General features: G+C 31.1%; 1 protein-coding gene across 2 annotated transcripts; it reads left to right on the top strand.

Annotated features, from left to right (window-relative positions):
- Positions 1-384: 384 nt before the first annotated feature.
- Positions 385-4,074, top strand: LOC115710360 (putative casein kinase II subunit beta-4). Of its 2 annotated transcripts, none has more exons than XM_030638731.2 (5): positions 385-1,089; positions 1,601-1,819; positions 2,543-2,652; positions 2,734-2,899; positions 3,442-4,074. In XM_030638731.2, the coding sequence occupies exons 1-5, from the start codon at positions 846-848 to the stop codon at positions 3,570-3,572; spliced, it is 870 nt and encodes a 289-aa protein (XP_030494591.1). In that variant the 5' UTR covers positions 385-845; the 3' UTR covers positions 3,573-4,074. The 2 variants fall into 2 exon arrangements, with proteins under 2 accessions (XP_030494591.1, XP_030494596.1); XM_030638736.2 differs by having other exon boundaries at positions 482-1,089; positions 2,734-2,896.
- Positions 4,075-22,930: the final 18,856 nt, after the last annotated feature.

Here is a 22,930-nt window from a genome sequence, read left to right as displayed (position 1 = left end):
AGATGCTACAAAATTCCACATTATCCAAAAATATAATATTTTATTTTATCTCTTTTTTACATTATTTTTGGTCTCTTACTTCTAAAATCACTCCAACAGTATAGCACTCTTCAAAAATACTATAATTATGATCTCACACGTTATTATTTAATTTTTTAGCAACAATAACTTTTTATTTTTTATTTTTATTAAAAAAATAATGATAGCATCAATGCTTCTGTATAGCATTCACACGTATTCCTAAAATATCATTATTTTTCATCCAATGATATATCTTAACATTTTGATACTTTATCTATCCATCTAAGCAAATATTCCTTAATTTTTTACCATTAAAGATGCTTTAAAACTCTTTTTAAAATGATGTCGGTAATATTAATTTTGATTGGATTAAAAAAAAAACACATAAATACAAACTAAAATATAAAATGTTTCAAAAAAAAAAAACTAAAATATAAAATGTTTTTCTCAAAAAAGAAAAAACTAAAATATAAAATGCAAAAATAAAGAGAAGAAAAAAAAAAGAGACGAAGGACGACAAAAGAACGGAGAGACAGAGGGAACCTTAGGCCTAGACAGCAGCACTCTCTCTCTCCTCCAAACCCTAGCTCTCTCTCTCTCCAATCCGACTCCTCAATCTCTCTATCTCCATCTCTCAAATCGGCGCTTCACCATCTTCGATCTCTTTCCGTCGCTACTTCCGATCCCGAAACTTAAGCTCTGTTCTTCAAAACAGAATCTAGGGTTTTCGTCAGATTTTTCTGACGAAATGAACGGCTTCCGAGCTTGACGAGCTTTCCAATTCCTTTTTGTTTGAATCTGAGAGCTGAATAGTTGAAAATAATATGTATAGGGATCGTGGTGGTGGGTCTTCCAAATCGGAGATTGTTGGACCTCTCGATCGGAAGCGCATCAACGATGCCCTAGACAAGCATCTAGAGAAGTCTTCACCGTCAACTTCGAGGGCCTTGAGCAGTAAGGACAAGGAAAGGCTCTCCATTCCTTCCACCTCCGCCGGTAAATCGCAGCTCGATCATCGTGATTCGCGCTCTGCCGCAGCTTCTCTCTCTAAGAATAAATGCTCTGATGGTTTGTCTTTCTTCTCTGTCGTTGCCTTGTTTTCTTTAGCTGGTTTTAGTAACTGTGATTAATTTCATTTTCTGGGTCTTTCCTTTTTATCAGTAATTTCAAATTTTGTTATTATTTTTATGATTCTTATTGCTTAGAACTGTGTTTTCTCCGATCTTGGTTCAGTGAGTTTTGTGTTTAATATTCTCATTTGGTTTTTGAAGCTTATTTTTAGTTAATTGTTCATTTCAAGTAGTTAAAGGTACATAATAATCTGATTCGTGTTAATTTTATCGTTTAATTTGATAATTCGTGTTATGTCTTTGTGTTTCAACTTTGAAGCTAGTATCTTTACTCTTTTCAAAATACTGCATAATTTGAATGAGACTGAACACTGTTCAGTTTTTACGGTTCAAGCTTTTCAAAATGTGTTAGTTTTTATAATATATTTTTGTGTTTGTTTGTTTGTTGATGATATTAACATGAATATTCTCTAAGCTTGCTTATTGACGTGTTGTGTCGTTGTTTGCAGAGGAATCTGAGACGGATAGTGAAGAATCCGATGTAAGTGGCTCTGATGGAGATGACACTTCTTGGATTTCATGGTTTTGCAATTTGCGAGGAAATGAGTTCTTTTGCGAAGTCGATGATGAATACATTCAAGATGATTTCAACCTTTGTGGTTTGAGTAGTCAAGTCCCATATTATGACTATGCACTTGATCTGATTTTGGACGTGGAATCTTCTCATGGTGAGAAAAATGCTAAATTGAATTCTAATTTGCAAAATTTAGGCTCCCATTATTGCTTTTTCTAAAGAACAATTAACTTTTTCCCTGAATTTTGTACACTACTAAGTTGTGGCCCTCATGATAACGTGGTCTTTCTATCCCATTCTATTCAATTTTATTAAAAATGAGTGGCACGGTTGATATGAGTGAATAACTTTTTTTTTGCTGAAATAAGAGTTGATAAATTGATGCAAATTAAATACCTTTCATATTTTTTACTTTAATGATTAAAAACTAAAACTAAAATTATTATTAAAAAAAGAAATAATCTTTTATTCTATTATTCATTAACATTAAAAAAAAAGTGAAGGGTATTTAATTTGCATCCATTTATCACTACTATCCATTGCGTCATTGATTTTATGATAAAATTAAATAGAGTGTGATGGAAGGACTATGTTGCTGTAAAAGTTAAATTTTGATGAGTATTATTTACAAGTCGTATATCATAGGGGTATAACAAGTTTAGGGAGCAAAAATACTAATTATTCTTTTCTGAACTTTTAAGCTGATACAGTAGACTTGCTATCTTTTCCGTTAAATAAACTTTGAAGCTATTGAACTTTTATCTATAGATGATGCACATCTTGTGTATTTTATATTGCATGTGTTTGTCTATCTCTACACCTGTGGTAGTCCATGGGTGCATTGTGGACGCCTCTATAACTGCTATTGATCTCTCAGGGGATATGTTCACTGAGGAGCAAAATGAGTTGGTTGAATCAGCAGCGGAGATGCTTTATGGTCTTATTCATGTCCGATACATACTCACTAGTAAAGGAATGTCTGCAATGGTATGATTTTTTATAAAAAAAATTCCCTATTATTATTAGTGTTTTATGTTTTCACAAATGTTGATTTAGAATTTATTACAGTTGGAGAAGTACAAAAACTATGACTTTGGGAGATGCCCACGAGTATATTGCTGTGGACAACCTTGCCTTCCTGTTGGCCAATCTGACATTCCTCGTTCGAGTACTGTAAAAATTTACTGCCCGAAGTGTGAAGACATCTATTATCCTCGATCCAAATACCAAGGCAGTATCCTTATTGTTCATTAACTATTATTAAATTCTGAATTTATTTTTGCATTTTCTTGAATCTTGCCTGCAGAAATTTTGAAGTTTTTTATTTAATTGTTTTTTTTTTCCTATTTGATTTATGGTTGTTTTTCATCCAGAATGAAGTTTGATAGGAAGCTCTACTTCTGATCCCTTTAAAGTTGAAGCTTTTTTTTGTGTGGTATAGTGTTCATGGGCACTTGTGTATTGTATAATAGGTTTATGATATAATGTGATATAACTATGAGTGTCTTAAAAAGTAGATTAATGTTTACATTTTCCTTTGTGATTTAATATGATTATTATCGTTGCTGTTCACTGGCTATCAACATTTCTTTGCTAGTTGCAAAACAACGTATTTCGAGAGAGAGACTTAGACCTTTGCAATATAATACTGTGACATCATTTTAATTTGTCTCACAATTTTTGATTCTTGATTTACTTCACTTTTAACTTTATCGCGATATTGTTAAACTTCATTGCCTTCTGTTTCTATTTGAGAGTTTCCTTGACAATTTGCAGACATTGACGGAGCATATTTTGGAACCACATTCCCTCACTTATTTTTGATGACCTATGGGCACCTTAAGCCACAGAAGGCTGCACAAAGTTACATCCCAAGAGTCTTCGGCTTCAAGATTCACAAGCTGTGAGCCCCGCTGGATGTTGAAGTTGGAATATGCATTCAGTTCCCTAGTTAGCCCCAATCTGTGGTTGTCGCTTGCATCTTTGCCTCTGGCCTTTCACTGAAACGGGAATGGCATGGCTCGGATGAGTGAGGTAAAATGCAGTATTCCATAAAAGTACCACAATTGATTTTACCAAAAAGGAAATGTTTAAAGTGCAAATTGATCCTATTAGCCGGGTTAAAACTTCTTTTTATAATCTTTAAATTTTACTTGTGAGATTAACAAAGTGTTTGTAAGCCTTATTATTTCTCTTATTTTCTTTCTCCTATAATCCTTTTTGAGATTGTTTGAAGTGCTTTGCATTTGCAGTTCTTTTTATTATGTATTACCTTCTTTAATGCCTAGTTAATCACCAACAATATCCACCTTTGTACTTAAGATTATGGAAAACACTGGAGAGACAGAAGACCATGTATTTTTTTTTACTAATTAATTTGGTTTAAACAGGTGTAGAACCCTCTCGAAATTATACCTACTTTGGGCTATACTTCTCCACTATTGTTCTAAACCCAATAACTCCATCTGTATATATTATTGTTACTCCTTGCTAGTTTGGTTTTTTTTTTCTAATAAAAAATGAGATATATTGACTGAGAACTGAGAAAATTCTCTTTATTTTTTGCTTCTCTTTTTTGGTCATTGATGCCTGTAAGTTCTACCTTAAACCAATCATTAAAGAAGAATGAGTTTTTTATTCTTAATAAATAATGAACTGTTGGACATTAGTAGCACCAAAGCTACAAAGTACAAACAATAGGTAACTGTATATAACATTCTATGATTGAGATTGAGTATTTTTAATAAAGCTTCATATCTTTTTTAATTCTTATAGTCAATTTAGTATTGATAAGATTGTAATTACAAAATTTTAATATTTTTTTTAAGGATATTTGCGTTGAAATCTCTAAAATATTTACAATTATTACACATAGTCATCTTAAAAAAGTAGTAGTAAATGTACTTTATTTTATAATTTTGTTGCAGTGGTAAAGTGCCAGTTCAAAAATACGTGATTGTATATTTTTTTAGTTTATTTAATATATAGTCTACTGCTATTTTTTTTATTAGTGTCATATGTAATAATCGTAAATTATAAAGGAGTTTCGCTGTAAATATCTTTATTTTTTATTTGAATTATATTGATTTTTTTATATTATTAAATTAAATAAAATAGAGCAACAAAGTTTATTTAAGGGATAATTTTAAAAAAACATAAAAATAACAAAAAATAAATAAAAAAAAATGTGGTTTGTAAGAAATTTTATTATTTTACGATTTTTTAGATTTTATATACATAAAATACGATTTTTTTGTGTTATATTTTTGTTATTTTGTTGTTGATTTTTTATTATTTGTATATTATTTTTTATATTGTTTTGTTGTTATTTTTTTATTAATTTGATGTAATTTTTTTGTTATTTTCTTGTATTTTATTGCATATCATAAAAATGTAAAAAAAAAATTTAAACATAAAAATATAAATTTCTTTTACAAAAATGAGTGTTTTATGTAATTCCTTTATTTAATATAATATACTAGGTTCAATTCGTATTCGTATAGCAAAGATTTGCTATAACTAAATTTTTGAAGTTTTCATAGCAATTTTATCAAAGATTAAAAATTTAAGGAAAAGTTACATAAAATATTTTTGGAAAATTTTACAATTCACTCCTTTATTCTTATTTATTTTGACATTTAAAATAATTTTTTAAATTTTTTTTCTCATAGTCATGTAGATTATAGTCATTTAAGATATTTGGTAAAATTTTAAAAAATTTGAAAAAAATATAACACGTCGAAAACAAGATTCAAACAGTGTGTTGCATGCGTGACTTTTATTTTAGGCTAATTAGTAATTTTTCCCCCCGAACTTTGACATGTACTAAATTGTGCCCCCTGAACTTTTTTTGCCGTTAGAAATTCCCCCCGAACTATTGAGATTGTTAAATTTAAGAACTTTTGTCTAATTTCATTCAATTTTATTGTTTCAGTGATTGTTTATGTACTAAACCATGCTCCCAGACTTTGATATTTATCAAATCATGCCCCTGAAACTTTGATATGTACTAAATCATGCCCCTTGAACTTTCATCTATGTTAGAATTTTTTTTACTAAAATTAAACAAAAGTCCTTAAATTTAACAATCTCAATAGTTCGGGGGGAATTTTTAACGGCCAAAAAAGTTCAGGAGGCACGATTTAGTACATGTCAAAGTTCGGGGGGAAAAATTACTAATTAGCCTTTATTTTATATGTGTGTGCAATAGACAGTTTGAACACTCCTTTCTATATTGTAAATTATTCTGAACTTCTCAAAATTTTGTAAATATATCTTAAATAACTATAACATACACGAATATATATAAAAAAAAATGGGACTAAATTTTAGTAAAAAAATTCTAAACTATAGAGATTGTTAGTATACCCTTGAACATTGACATGTATCGGACTAAAGTTCACTAAAGTTCAAGGGTATACTAACAATCTCCTGAACTTTTTTGGTCGTTAAAAATTCCTCGTGAACTATCAAATAAACACTGAACTTTTTGTCTAATTTTAGTAAAAAAATTCTAACATGGATGAAAGTTCAAGGGTATAATTTAGTACATATCAAAGTTTGAGGGGCATAATTTAGTAAATATCAAAGTTTGGGAGCATGGTTTAGTACCTAAACAATCACTGAAACAGTAAAATTGAATGAAATTAGACAAAAGTCTTTAAATATAACAATCTCAATAGTTCAGGGAGAATTTTTAACGGCTAAAAAAATTCAAAAGGCATGATTTAGTACATGTCAAAGTTCGGGAGAATCCTAATTAGCCATAGATTTTTATAAAAAAACCGTATCTAAAAAAAACCTTCAAAGTAAATAGGATTATTTTACAATACACCTCTTAAAAATGATGTATTGATGCACCATCAATCTGTTTTAGCATATAGAAGAATTTTTTAGTTCAATTTTTTTTCAGATATTCTATAAAATTTTAAGAAATTCTGATAATTTACAATATAGAAAATAATATTCAAATAGTGTATTACAATATATATATTCACGCGTGTTCGGGAGTTCAGAATAATTTGAAACCTGTTTTTAACACTATTTGATAAAATCATGCCTCCTGAAAAAATCCTTAAATCTAACAATCTCTATAGTTCACGAGGAATTTTTAACGACCAAAAAAGTTCAGGAGGCATGATTTGATACATGTCAATGTTCGAGAAGAAAAAATCCTAATTAGCCAAAATAAATTTTGTATTTGTTCGTTGAACAACTAGAAAATTAGAAAGCAACCTTCTGTATTATTGGAAAATAAAAAAGAAAAAAATCCGTACAAATGTAAAATAATATAAATTCATATTTTTGTAAAACTTTTGTTAATTTTGAGTAATTATGAAAATATCCCTGTATTTAAGTTAAAATTTATGATATCCTTGTTGAATAACAAAAAAATAATAAATAATAAGGAATGTGAGTGGATGACAACCATAGCAAGTGGGGCAACATACGAAAAGAGTAAGTATATCGCAAAAGGGCTTGAGAATAAAAATTGCATGATTCAAAGTGGAATGAAGTGCCCGAATTGTGTGTTTATAAGCTTATTATAGTATTCATAAAGTGAACTTTTAGGTAGAATCACATCACATATCAAATATCTTGTTTTTTTTCTAATTAATTATATATTTGAAAGGGTGTGTTAAGTTGATTTTTCTAAAGGCATAAAAAATCATAAATATCTAAAAAAACAAATTATAAAAAATACAGTTATATAGCATTTTAAATATTTTTATGATTTTTAAATTTTATTTATAAAAAATATAGACTTTTTATATTTTCATATTATTTTTATGCTGTACTCTTGTTATTGTATTTATGGGCTAAAACAAATTACATTTTAAAAAGATTAAATATCTTCCTTTTAATTAAATAATTATATAACAAAATATAAAAAATCTCCCACAAAATATTATAATTTTTTTATCTAAAGTAAGTATAAATATTTTTTATAACAATTAAGCTCCCATAAAACAAAAATCTTGGGTCCGTTATTGATTGTTTTTTTTTTTTGAGATAAAGCCAATTCATTAATAACCAAAAGTTATAATACAAAAGGCTTAATTGAGGAGGGTAATTCCTTCCACCATGTACATTTAGTATCCACCGAGAGAGCATATTTGGCTAACAAATAAGCCGCATTATTAGCAGATCTATAAGTGTGAGAGATCTGAGCCTCTGGGAAGTTGAAAACTAAAAGAGAAATATTATTCAACAAACAATGGAAATCTGAAATATGCCTTTGAGTAGCTTGCAAGCCTTTGACCACCAATAAGGAATCCGTCTCTATGTAATGGACAGGTAGTTGAGAGTCCTTTAGCCATTGCAAACTATAGATTAGAGCCAAGGCTTCCATGATTTCTGGCTTCAAACAACCTTTAAAAGGCATAGCCATGTCAGCTATGATATCACCCGTGTCATTACGAAGGATTGCGCCAAAACCAGAAGTATTTTCCACTGCATTTACTGCTGCATCAGTGTTCAACTTCAGCCTTCCAGACGGAGGATTCATCCACGGCAGTTCCTGCTGCTGAGATCGAGTAGTAGCAGTTGTTGCATAGTCAGCAGGGGATGTGTTGAGTCGAGCTGATTGGAACTCCTCAAGATAATCCATGGCAAAAAATAAAGTCATTTCAGGTGGCTTTGTTTTAGAACCATGTCTTTCCTTATTTCTTTCATTCCAAATGCTCTAAAGGATACAAGCAAACTGCTCAATTTGTTTAGAGGACCAAATCTGAGACATATTTTGCAAAACATCCATTAGAGACATATTATGTGTCACAAAATCTGATATAGAGTAAGAGGAGAGTTGCCAGATTTTTCTTTGCCTCTTGCACCAAAACAGAGCATGCGTAGTTGATTCAATGGCTTGGTGGCACAAGGTGCATGTAGCCGAGTCACTAATGTGTCTGTGGTGAAGGATTTCAGCAACTGGTAGACAGTCATGCATAGCTCGCCATAAAAAAAAATTTATTTTTGATGGGAGAGTCAAGGACCAGAATTTTTTCCACCATTGAAGGGAGTTGTTTGAACTTGCAGAAGGCAGTTGCTCCTCAAGTCTGGTTGCAAGTGTATAGCCAGATTTTACCGAGTACATTCCAGTAGTTTCAAAGTTCCATATCAGTTGGTCATTTTGGTCACACAGAGTAAGTGGAATACTTTGTATCTTTGCCACATCCGATTCTAGAAAACATTGTTGGAGAAGGGAGTGATTCCATTGTCTTTGACTGGTGATTAACTCAGAAACCTTCATAGAAAGGCTCAGATTTTTGAAAATCAAAGGCTTGAAGGAAGTAATTCCAGGGAGCTATGGATCCGAAGCACATAAAATTTGGTTTCCATTACCCACTTTCCAACGCAATCCTTTGGTTAGGAGTTCTTTACCCCAAATAATACTTCTCCAAGTGAGAGATGGATAAGATCCGATCTCAGCCTCCAAAAAAGAATTATATTTGAAATATCGAGCCTTAAGAATCTTATGCAGGAGTGATGAAGGATTGTCAAAGATTAACCAAGCTTGTTTGGCTAGTAAGGCTTGATTATAGTGAACAAAGCTTTTAAAACCCATACCTCCTTCAACTTTTTCTTTACAAAGAGCGTTCCAAGTTTTCCAATTAATTCCTGATGAAGAAGAGTTGGAACTCCACCAAAATTTATTCATCATAACTTCAATTTGGTGAATTAGAGACTTGGATAAGCGAAAACAACTCATGGCATATGTAGGAATCGCTTGAGCCACAGCTTTTAGCAAAACTTCTTTACCGCCAACAGAAAATAGTTGTTCTTGCCATGCCGAAAGGTGATTCCAAAGCTTGTCTTTAATATCTCCAAAAAGAATTTTTTTGTCTCTTCCCGAGTAGGAAGGAAGGCCAAGATAACGCTCATGACAAGGCTTGATAGGCATTTGAAGAATTTGTTGAATATTGTGCTGTATAGCCGAGGTAGTGTTGGGAGAAAAGGATAGGACAGATTTATCCGCATTTAATCGTTGACCTGAAGCACGACAGTAGTAATCCAAAGAGTGTTTAATGGCTTGAATTGATTTTTTGTTAGCCCGGCTGAGAACCAGACTATCGTCCGCAAAGAAGAGGTGGGAAATTGATGGGGCACCACGAGCTACTTGCAGTCCATGTAAATTACCATTAGCTTCTTCATGTTGAAAGAGCCTTGAAAGTCCCTCCGCACATAGAATGAATAAGTATGGTGATAGTGGATCACCTTGACGAATGCCTCTGGAAGGTGTGACATGACCTTTGATAGAACCATTTATCAAAAAGGAGAAGGAGACACTATTGAGGCATCTCTGAATAAGATCAACAACCGGAGAAGCAAAACCCAATGCAATCATCGTACTACGAAGAAAATGCCACTCCACTCTGTCGAAAGCTTTACTCATGTCAAGCTTCATAGCTGCATAGCCTTCTTTTCCCCTTTTTAAATGCTTGAGAGAGTGCAATAATTCAAAAGCAACTAACACATTGTCTGTTATCTGACGTGATTGCAAAAAAGCACTTTGAGAATCCGAGACGACTAGTGATAGGAAAGGCTTCAATCGAATCACAATTGATTTGGAAACCAATTTGTAGAGCACGTTTCAAAGACTTATAGGACGTAGTTGAGAGACATTACTTGGATTCTTAACTTTGGGAATCAAGGTGATTAAGGTCTTGTTAAACATGGATGGATCCGCCCCATTGTTAAGAATATCAAGAATTGTTCTAGTGACTAAATCGCCCACTATATGCCAATAGTTTGTGTAGAACATCACAGACATTCCATCAAGTCCGGGGCTGCTATCTTGTCCCATGGATTTCAGAGCAGAAAAAACCTCATCATCCGTATAAGGTTGAGTCAAAATTTCATTCATCTCAGCTGTGATCATGCATGGTATAGTGGAAATAACCTGTTGAAGTGCCTCAGTATCTATACCTTCAGTAGCATAGATATTGTCAAAATAAGCTTCCACCATTCTACTGATGCCGTGAAGTGAGGAGTGAACAATACCATTGTCATCTGTTAAGGATTTTATTATGTTGAAAGATCGTCTTCCATTGGCTTTTTGATGAAAAAATTTAGTATTTGAGTCGCCGGATTGAAGCCAAGAAACACGGGATCGTTGTTTCCAATACTCTTCTTCTTGCAAAAGTAGTTCATCTAATATTGATTCACTTGATTTCAATAAATCAAAATGAGAAGAACTGGTATCAGTAGAGTTATTAAGAGAAGCCACCTTGTCTTGAGATATTTTTATCTTCCTTGGCAAATCCCCAAATTTTTCACGATGCCATGATTGAAGTTGAGCAGAAACTGTTTGGAGATTTTTGAAAAGTTGGGCAGCAGTATTTGGATCAGAATTAGACCATACCTTGCCAATAATATCAGCAAAATCCTCTTCATGTAGCCATATTTTCTCAAATCTAAACCTAGATTTAGGTTTGTGCACTGACGAATGAGATTGAGTAGTAATTTTTGCCTTAAGAGCTCTATGGTCCGATTGATAAAAATCCAAGTGGTGCAGAGCCACGGCTGCAAAGCTTCCATTCCAGCAAGAGTTGACAAAAGCATAATCTAATCTTTCTTTGACATTTATGCCGTTGACATTCTTGTTGTGCCAAGTAAACCTCTCACCTTCAAACTGAATTTCTTGTAGTCCACAGTAATCAATTGTGTTCCTGAAGTCATCAATTTGTTTTTCATTTTTTGGGGGACCACCAAGCTTATCGGAGTGCGAAATGATTTCGTTGAACTCGCCCATTACAAGCCAAGGTAAAAGGGGAGCAGTATCTCTAAGCTTTTTCAACAATTCCCACGTCAAAGGTCTTTGAGACACAACCGGTGAGCCATAGAAACCAGAAAAATGACATGTAGGACCATCATCAAGAGTCATGTAGCAGTCAATAAAGTTTATTCCATAGTGTAAAATAGTTATTTACATTAGACTTCCAAAGGAAAAGCAAACCCCCACTAAGACCTATCCTAGGAACCTCTATACCATTAGGAAATTTAAAAGCATTACGATACTTAGTAATAGCACCAGCACTAAGTTTAGACTCTATAATAAATAAAACATCAGGACTATTTTGAGAAATGAGCAAACGGAGTTGACGGAATGCCTTCAGGTTGCTCAGGCCACGAGCATTCCAACTAACAATATTCATGGGGATTGGCGAGGCTGACCGTTAGCCTTCGCCAAAGAAACACCGCTGTCATCCACTGCCAGTGAAAGTTGAGACAACTCAGAGGAAGCATCTGATTGTTGGTGATGAATTTGATTAGTAGAGTCATTGAACGGGGTAGATCTAGTGCGACATCGTTTGAGGACATTCCGAACATTACCGCCTGAACTCATCAGTTGGCGCTTTGTAAATAGAGAAGGCACTCTATTCTCAATGAATGAATTGTCGCAATCGGCAGTCAGGTTTGTTGGCTTTTGGTTCACATCATGCATTGATGCAGTAGTTGATGAGACTACAGTTGAAGATGTATTTGGTGAGGGAGGAAAAATAGATGGCAGAGGGGAAGTAGTGTGTAAATAGGCTGGTGGGACTGCTATGGGTAAGGCAATGGAGTCGGTATGATTTTTGGTTTTTGGTGGGTTGATATAGTCTTGGCCTGCCATAGAACTACAGTTGGGACTACTAGCATTTGGTGAGAGAGTGGAATGTGAAATTGAACTTTGACCAATATCAGCATAAGTTGATGGATAAGATGGTGTAACAATGCTAGGATTAACACAGGAAGGTTCAGAAGGGGTTGTGGCAATAGCTTGGATTGAATAATAGGCTTGTCTTGGCTATCAATGAGGAGAGTATTCTGATTCCGAGAGCATTGATGGGCAGTATTTATGCTATTGGATTCCACAATAGCTTTACCTTTCTCACGAATAGTTACTGCATTAGGGAGAGCAGGAAACTGTTTTGGATGATTAATAATCGGAGCAATAGTGTTCCTAGCCAACCGTGTGATAAAAGGCCAAGGCCCTTCTTTTGAAAAATCTTGTCTGTACCTATTGTACCCCGCATTTGGCAAAGCCGATCCCAGCCATCCAAGGGCCATATGGGAGATCTACTTCTAGTCCTTCATCAATCTTCTCCAAAAATTGGGGACATTTATCAAATACATGTCCAATTATACCACATTCATAGCAAAAATCCGGTAGCCTTTCATAACGGTAGTCAATCCATAGTTCATCTTTCATCCATGGGAAAGTCACAGTTTGACCTCTGAGTAATGGTTGTGAGACATCAATGGCCACTCTAATCCTTAAAAAAGGGCCCCATCCCTCATTTAGAGAGTCCTCATGGACTTCGACAAAAGTCCCAATGAGATTTCCAATAACCCGTGCAAGAGATTCGGATTTACTAAGAAAAGGCAATCTGAAAACTTGAATCCAAAAGGGAGTAATGGTGTAAGAGTCCATTGGGGCATTCTGCAGAACACTTGGGGAGCAAAGAACCAGATGCTGGTTATGGAGATGCCAAGGCTCCTTGGATAGAACTCTTTTAAGATCACCTTCACAACCAAAAGTGATCATGTATGATTCAAATTCATAGTTTGAAATAGTGACTGCAAACCTTCCTTACCAGTTTTTATTGATGAAATCATGTAATTGCTTGGGATTATATCCTTTTTTGGAAAAAACCTTGCAGATAAGTTGATGGATCGTCGGACGTGGAGGAGGAGCAGAGATGGATGATAGGTTGACCACTTCCTTTTCTCTAACAGAGAGGGCCTTGGACATATCCGGATGGAAGGAATCCATGAAAAGTGAAAAAAAAAAAACAATAACAGAGACAGATTACCACGCTTGAAAACCAAATATAGATGGTCACCAAAGGAAAAATTGGAGGAGGAGCAGGCGGTTAACAGTGGAAGACAGTGGGGCGGGATCAGTTTTCAGTAGAAAATTTGAAAAAATGATAGACAAAAATAGTTAAGAAGAAAAAACATAACTAATTGCCACAGAGCAACAAAGGGGCAGACAATGCTCAAAATTGAAAGAAGAGAATAATTTCGTCCGTTATTGATTGTTTTGTTGTTGGTTTTTTGTAATTTGTATATTATATTTATATTTTTTTTATTATTTTTATGTGGTTTTTTTATTGTTTTTGTGTTGTTTTTATATGACGACATAAAAATGTAAAAGAAATATATATATATATATATATATATTTAAACGTAAAAGTATTAAAAAGTTTACTAGAAATAATATTTTGTGCAAATTCCTTTTTTAATCATATAGTAAACTTATGGGCACTTCTATAGTGGAGACCCTTAAAACAGACACACCAATGAACACTCCTTTTGTTCTCATTTTATTGGCAGTTAAATAGATCCCATATTATTATGTTGTTGCAACACACACCAGATTGGTAAGATTAAATATTTATGCTTGTTCTGGACTCTTCAACTGTCTTCTAATCGCTACTGGTCTCCAGGGCTAAATGTTTGAAGATTTTTATTTACTAACTAAATACGACCAAATTTATGTTTACTATTATGGGTTTGTTTTGAGGAGATATATTTCTATATTTTCTTAAAAGAGAATTGTATTCCATTATAGGCATTTTTTTTATTGTTTGAATACATTTTCAGATTGTACCTATTAATTCCTTGCCCACTATTTTCTCTCTTTTTTTTTTTTTTTTTTTTTTCCATTTTTCTTTTTTAAAAGGATCTTTCTTCAATTTTTCATTAGTATGTAATTCTGGAATTTTAATTTGAAAATTATGGGTTTTTGGATCAATTGTATAGGATCTTTGGTTTAATGAGTTTATTAGTAGTTGAAACATATCAGATTTTGTTGCTAGGATGGAGTCTTAAAGATTTCAAATGGTTTCAAGGAAACATCGAGATTCAAAAAAATCCCTCCATGAAATATCATTCTGCTAACCAAACCCTTATTTAATTATCAAATTAATTTATTTCTAAAATTTACTGAACACGACAACGTGTTCCAATCAAAACATTAACTAAAGGACACAGGGGTATACCCTTTCTCACAGATGGAGTAATGACATATATATGCATCCACATTAAATGGACCCACAAACATCACTTGTAACCAATAATATAACAACAAAATAGACCTATTATTGTGTCCGTTATTAGGGTGTCTATGCTAGAATTTTCCTAAACTTATAATTAACTCAATAAAATTTATTAATTCATGATTTTACTATGGAGAAGGATTAAAAAGGTTGTATTCTTATTATGGTCTATTATTATTTCCTAGGTAGTAAAAAGATGATAGCTAAGAACATCTATAATGATAATATTGTGTTATATTTGTTACAAAAAAAATTATTATTTGATATATAGAACAATATTTAGCATTATATTGCAATGCAAAATCATAAAAGTTTATGTATTTTTTCTATTAATGTTTATTTAATATTTATTGAAAGTATATAAAAAAATATTAATTTTTTTTATATTTTAGGGTAAATACTATTTTGAATCCTGTACTTTGTAAAAATTATTGACTGGACTCTATGTTTTGTTAAATGATAATTCAGATCCTGTGTTTTTCAAAATGGTACAAAATAGACCCTGAGCTTAATTTTGTCAAATTAAAATTTAATTATAACCTGACCTGTAAGTATTATGACAAGAGTGGTTGTGATTTTTTGATATGTTCGTGCTATAACTGACTTCAGATTAGTTATATTTAAATAATGACGAAAATTGAATTTAGAGTCTATTTTTACTATTTAAAAAATACAAGGTCTGAATTATTATTTAGCAAAACAAAAGGATCAATTAATAATTTTTGCAAAATACATGGTCCAAAATAATATTTACTTATTTATTGGTAATAGCTAAAATTTAGAAGGTAAAATATTTAACATTTCATCTAATAACTTAAGATAATAATAAATAAATTAAAAATTATAGTATTTATATTTATGCAATTTTTTTTTTTTTTGACAAAGTGATTTAAATCACTCATGAATTTACGACGCCCACGTCCGCCACCGGCTCTGGAACCTCCTCGAACCAGGATAGCTCATCGTCTAACCGCAGAGCATGCTTTGCCAACCATGGGCCGCTAAAATCTTAGAGCGAGCCCCATGGAACAAAACTGTCCCCGGAAATTTAGACAATAAAGCTATAACATCTTCAAACAACGCTCCTAACTCAATAAATACTGAAGTTCCACCTGAAAAAAATATCAAAAAATAGCATAAAACTTTAATTAGAAAACTATTCAAATTGAAGAGAATCAACCAACCACCAAGACTAAGCAACTTGATCTCCCTATAAAATACTAGAACTAGCCAAAGGGATTACCCTTTGGCTAGTAACAACTAAATTATGCAAATTTGACACAACTTTTTAGTATACTATTGAAGTAATATTTTTTTCTTTATTAAATGAGTTCTATTTTAACGATGCATAAATAAGTTAGCACATAATTAGAGATGCTCTAATACAGTGGCAGATTCAGGATTAAATTTTAGGGTGGCTTAATTATACATTTAATATAATCCAAAATAATAAATAGTTAGCTAAATTTAGGTAGAATGATGGTTTAGCAACATCCTCTTATTATAGCGGTCATAAGTTTGAACCTAATTTAAATCTTGTATTTCATTTGTTTTTTCTAATAAATAAAAAATAAATACACATAGAAAAAAGGAAGGATTCAAAGGTCTCTCATGTAAATTTAAAGTATCTTAACTAATTATTCTATTTAATTATTATATATATATATGAAAATAAAAATTGGATATTAATATAATATAATATAATTTAACTTTAAAGGAGGAGAATACAATAAATTAACACTGAAAAAACTAGGAAACAAAGTGAGTCACACCATTTAGATTGGTTCTCCTCCAAAACATGAAAAGATTATTGAAAAAACAGGCTGTATTTATAAAACTAAGCTGGCCATAATTAACAAATAATAAGTTTAGTTTATATGCAAATTTTATAAACCAAAAAATAAAATAAAAAATAGTTTTAAGGTCCAACTATATATGTCGTTTATGTAAGGTAAACATATTTACACTCGTAAATATCGAAAATCTCTAGTGGATTTTTTTTTTGAGGAATTTTTTTTGTTTGAATTGACAACTTAGTTGTTCTTTTCTTTCTTTGAAAGTAAAGTTAATATTACATAAAATTTGTCTTGACGAATAAATAAGTAGTGTATACTAAATAAACAATAACGCTGAAAAGTCTAAATATATTTGATTTTAAATATATTTACATATAAAATTATATATATATTTACATATGATTTTTTAGCTGTTATTATTTATTTTAGGGTAAATAGCGGCATAAGTATCCAAAATTTTAAGTTTATAAGCCGCATAAATTTAATATTTATTTTTAGCGGTATAAGTATCAAAGTTTGTAAAATTGTAATTTTCCTATAGTTTTATTTTGAATTTATTAAAGGAATATTCGGAAGCAACTGATACTATATGTTTCTGTCTAGACCTAATGATCTAAAATCTAGACTTTATATGTGGCCTGTTTAAGAAAATAACAGTGTTTGTACTGACAAAATTAAAAAAAAATTACAATTTTATAAATATTGGATACTTATACCGCTAAAAATAAATATTGAAATTATGTCACTTACAAACTTAAAATTTTAAATATTTATGATGCTATTTACGAAAAATTTTATTATACACAACTTATTTAGCTGAGGAGAAGAGACATGAGGGAGAAAGATCCCTTCTTTCTATCAACCTCCAACTTTATCTTTCTTTTCTTCTTCTTCTATCTATGTTAATAACAAACCAAACCATATATCATGCTTATACGCATCCTACTCAATTTTTTCTAAACACTCTTGCTTATAAATTTCCAACCACAAAAGAGAAATTTGCCAAACTAACTATTTAAAATATTAAAATTTTCAAAATAATCTCACTTAATTAATTTTATGCAACCATAATGGTCGCAAAATATAAATCTATGGTCGTTTATGGTCGCACAGTGTAATTTGTGGTCGTTTTTGCGACTATAAAAAGTTATTTTATTAATAAAAATATTTGTAAAGTTATTTTACTAATAAAAATTTCATAAAAACTAGGGGTGTTCATAAAATAGTCGATCCAATTCACAAAGTGCGAATATTCGCAGTTGTGCGGATTGGAAAATTGAAAATTCGCACTTGTGCAGATCGGATGTTGATCGACATGTACAAGTAACCGATCAAATCCAATCCACATATTTATTTAAAAATTAAAAAATATATATATACAAATAACATTTTAATGTAAGAAAATAATAATTTAAAAGTCTAATATATATAATACAATTATATTTCACAACTTAATAAATCATATGTATATTCTATTCTTATATATATATATTTTTTTTTTCTGCATACAATTTTAAAAAAAATTATGTAGAAAAAAATATTAAATATTTCTTTATACATACAATTTTTTTTCTCTTGAATTTATTATTTACTATTTTATTTATTTTAATGTGTCGTTGGAGACATAAAATAACTATAACTTGTTTTATTTTATTGCTAGTTATGTGAAAAAAAAATATTAAAAAGTAACTAATCTAAAATAACCGATCCAATCCGCACTTTTGCTGATTGGATTGGATCAAAAAAATGAAATCCGCACTTAGTGTAAATCGAATGCACTATGAGTAAAATAGTGCGGATTAAATTTGATAAACACTCCTAATAAAAATTAATTTTACATCATGCTTAGATGCACTCCGCCTTTTTCTCTTAGCTTGTTTACCCTACAAATAAAACTAATGTACCAATTTTTGTTATCAAGATTCAAAACACCTATTCACATACTAATTTAGTTCACACCACTAAATATGTTAATTATTCTTAATTTTGTAATCTCTATCTAATAATAAAAATATAATCATACCTCAACTACTATCATAGACATAGTTAAATAACATTCTGTCAAATTTATTTGATATATATTTTTTTTCTTATATTATAAATATATGTGTACTATATTATAAGTATATATGTATGTTGTATAATTTCTCTAAATGAAAAAGTCTCCGCAAACATCATATCTGGAAAGTTGTTCACTTGTGAAAGTCAATCCCAAAAGTAGTCTTGTGGAATGATAGTCGAGTCCAGATGGATGTTCTCATATGATTATCATGTCCACTCCAGGTCTAGTTTTCAAGATTGCTAGCCCTCCCCTAGAAAGAAGTTCAAGCTGACTAATTGTCACTGCTGAAATGGTAGTTCTGGATAGTCGACTCCAACAGACTCAATCCTATCCAAAAGTGTCTTCAGTGAGTGTCAGTGGTTCGTGAGCCTGGGAGCTTATTTATGTTCTCGGAGGCTCTAATACTTAAGCTGATGTGGAGAATTTGCTCAAAGAGGAGTTGTTTAAGTTAGTTATTTCTAACTAACTTAACAATCTTGTTTCTTGTAGCTACCGACTTTAAGATCTTGATCCGAAGCTTATAAATACCACCTTCACTTATCTTTTTCAGAGAGATTGGATACACGTTTGAGAACTCTGTTCAAATGAGATTGAGAGTTTGAGAGAGAAAAGATTGAGAGGTAGAGAGAGAGAGGTGTAGAGAAAAGAGATAGATTGGGTTAGGATTTTGTAAGAGGAATCTTCTGTAGATGAAGAAGATTATTGGGTGTAAAGTATGAGAGTTGAAATACTTAGTAAGGGCTCAACAGAGAATCTCATCTCGACTGTATTGTACCTATTCTTGCTCAATCAATAAAGAAGAATTATGGTGGTGTTCCAGAATTGGAGTAGAGTCATAGATCACATCGATCTATCGAACTTGAACCAGTATATATCTTGATATTAATTTTTTATTTTATTTTATGCATTTAGTGTTTTTTAGTTTTCATTACTCTGTTTGCTCCTGCTTTAATTCGATTGTTATTTTCGATTTAACAATCTTGTCATCGCTAATAATAGAGTTTTATTAATTTAATTATGCACATTTAGTATAATATATCTAAAAATATATATTATAATTTATAAATATATATATGTTAATATTATATATGCACTATTACTCTAAACTCATATTTATATTGTTTTGTTCTAATACTAAATGTTAAATTAGAATCCTGAACAATTTACTTTCAGAATCTACACTCACTAATAATGTTCTTTAGCATATACATGTATCAATCGTGATCATTTTTTTTTTCTTTTTTCTTTTAAGAAAATAATAATACTCTTTACCTTTTTAAATAATCTAAAATATCACTACGATATCCTTAAAAGAAAATCTCAAAATACACGAAAGTAGCAACTTGTAGTATGATGGGGTTGAAGAAAATACAAACTACAATCCTTTTTTTTCGTCTTCAAATAATAATAAATTAGAGTAACATTCTTCAAAATTTTCAGCTCCTTTTGCCATGTGTGCTTCAATACTTGGACAATAATACACTTTGATAGCGTTTTGTTTGCGGCCAGTCTTTTTCATTTTCATTACATATTATTATTATTAGGTAAGTGTTTGTTATTATTTTGTTAGCACTTTAATATATATATGTTTGGAAAATCTCCTCTAGTACACCTTTACTCTTTTTTAGTATTCAGAATAGTTTTTGGTTTATATTGATTTGTATATATACATAATATAATTATGTGGGTTGGAGCATCTACAATTATTTATAAATTTTTAAAAAATTATAAATATTAAAAATAAAGTTTAAACATTTACTTATTATGTCTACACATATAAAAAAAACAATCTGCATCTAAATATTTAAATATTATTTTTGATATTATTAATTATTCGATTTTTTTAAAAAAATTATAGACAATTATAATGATTACATAATTAAATATGAAAATTAGTAGTTTATTAGCAATTAATTAGTTTATTATGAAATATCTGTGCAAATTAGTAATAAGCTCAATTATTAGAAAATAGATAAATATGATATAATTTCTTAATTATGAAAATTTTATTAAATTATAAGTATACTATATATGTAATATATATGATTTAATATTTTTATATTCGGCAATAGTAGAAATTTGATGGATTGGTCAAAAATATCAGTATAAATCAGTATTTAAGAGGCAGATATTTTATTAATACTTGATCATTATGAATTTATGTGGGAGAATTGAAATTGAATATTTTAACCCTAAGTTTAATATATTAGTTTATTAAGAAAAGGTATTTTAGTCATTTACCCTTTTATTTTGATGATATACATCAATTATATGTAGATAAGTTAGAATTTTTAGTAAAAATAAAAAATCAATATAACTCTTCCCTTTGCTCCATTTTTGGCCGAACCAAACAAATTTTCCTCACCAAATTTCTCTCCATCTTTGTGAGAATTCAAGGTAAGAATTGGGGTTTGGTCAATTGAAGAGCTAAAAGAGGAATCAAGGTATGAATCGGAGGTTAATTCTTTAGTTTTTATATGTGGAAGTTAGGTTTTTGTTACGGGAAGATAGAAAAACTTTAACTTATTAATGGTAAATTTTGATTCTTTGAGTCAAATTAAAAAATTAGATGCTAGTCTTGATTATAATATTCTATTGTTTAAGGAAATTTGGTTCAATTTGGATAGGTTTTGGACAAATTTAAGGGCTTAGAATTCAAAATATTAATGTTACAACCTGCCAGGAATCGAAATTTCGGTTGACAATTGGACTTCCAGATGGGGCAGTTTCAAGAACGACTAATTTTTGTATTTTGATCATAACTTTTTACTTCGATATTCATTTTGGACGTTCTATATATGGTTAGAAAGCTTGTGAAAAGCTCTACAGCATGGTATATAATTTAGAACTAAAATATGTGTGTTATTTTAGGGTATTTTCACTACGTAGTTCGGTAAAAAAACTCTAAATTTTACGCATGGGTATTAGAAAGTGTTTTAGAATAGACACTTACTAATTTATTGCTAATGTGACTTAAGACTTTCGATCATCGAGCAATTTTCCACTCAGTTTAACCGACACACTTGAATTTAGAATTAAAATAAGATTAGTAATTAGATGCACATATGCACATGTTTAGTATACATGCATTATGTATTGCCATGTAGCTAACATATCAGAAATAACAGTATTAGTGTACATATAGTTGTACCGAGATACCGATAAATATATGTTAGACAATATTAAAAAGTATGAATTAACGCTACCAACACTAGTACGACTAGAGTACTGAGTGCAGTTTAGTATTATGGTTAATTGTACTATAGTTACAAATGTTCAAGACTCACGAATATATTTCTATGTGTACATAAAGCCAAAGCAAAGACTGAATAATAGTGATATTAGAGCTTGATGAAGATTGTACATATCTAGACGTCTAGACCTAGATGGTTGCAATCTTTGAGACACTACATGCTTAATTTTGTTTATGTCGTTGGACGATACTTTTGTTTAATATGTAAATTATGTACTTTTATAAATAGATTTTGGGATCCCGAATTGGAAGTGTTTTATAAATATGTTGTATGTTTAGTAATATTTTAATTATTACAAGAATTTTATTAAACACACTTTTATAGCAAAAATATTTTACTAACAAAAGATAGCACGACAATTAAGAAAATACCATAACGTGCCTTAGCTAGTAGGGCGTTACAATTTGGTGTCAGAGCTGCAAAGTTTGTTCTCCAAAGACCGCTAGATATGTATAATCATCATCAGAGACAAGCTCGACTCACAGTTCAGTAAGCTTTTATATGTTTTAGTAGCTCAAATAAGATAGCATGATTAGAAATACATAATAGGAATCATATTAGTAGTATGACAGTTGAATAACTATAAGATTACATTTCCATGTTATGCAATAATTATGGTATGCTTATGATCACTGCTTGACCGACCTAACTTATGAATACCAGGCTCGTCCTATAGAATGGACACCCAACAAAATAATAGAAGTTAGGGTGACATGGTTGAGACTGGAGGTGGTTGGAGAAATCAGAATCCCTCTCATACTCGTAGCCAAGGAAGAGGCTGTGGTCGGGGTCATGGCGATAGTAATGCCAATCTGCATTAGGCTCTGGTAGACTGGGAACGAGGGTTTGCAGAAATACAAACTAGACTTCAGAGACAAGAAGATGAGATACAACAGCTTCGGTAGCAAGCTCCTCCTATTACACCTCCTCCTCCGGCACCCCTAGTTCTTGTTCCAAAGTTGCCAGTAGGACAACCTGCTGCTGGTAACAGGATGGAACCTCTTTACGGAAGGTTTCAAAAGTAGGGACCTCCAAATATAGATATGCTATGAATTATCTATTGTTACAATCTAAACAGTCATTGATCCTCTATAGGCGATTTATATT

The sequence above is a fragment of the Cannabis sativa genome, chromosome X (genome assembly GCF_029168945.1).
Source record: "Cannabis sativa cultivar Pink pepper isolate KNU-18-1 chromosome X, ASM2916894v1, whole genome shotgun sequence".
Classification (NCBI taxonomy): Eukaryota; Viridiplantae; Streptophyta; class Magnoliopsida; order Rosales; family Cannabaceae; genus Cannabis; species Cannabis sativa.
Note: the sequence above shows the minus strand (reverse complement) of the source record. Positions and strands in the feature narration are given on the sequence as shown.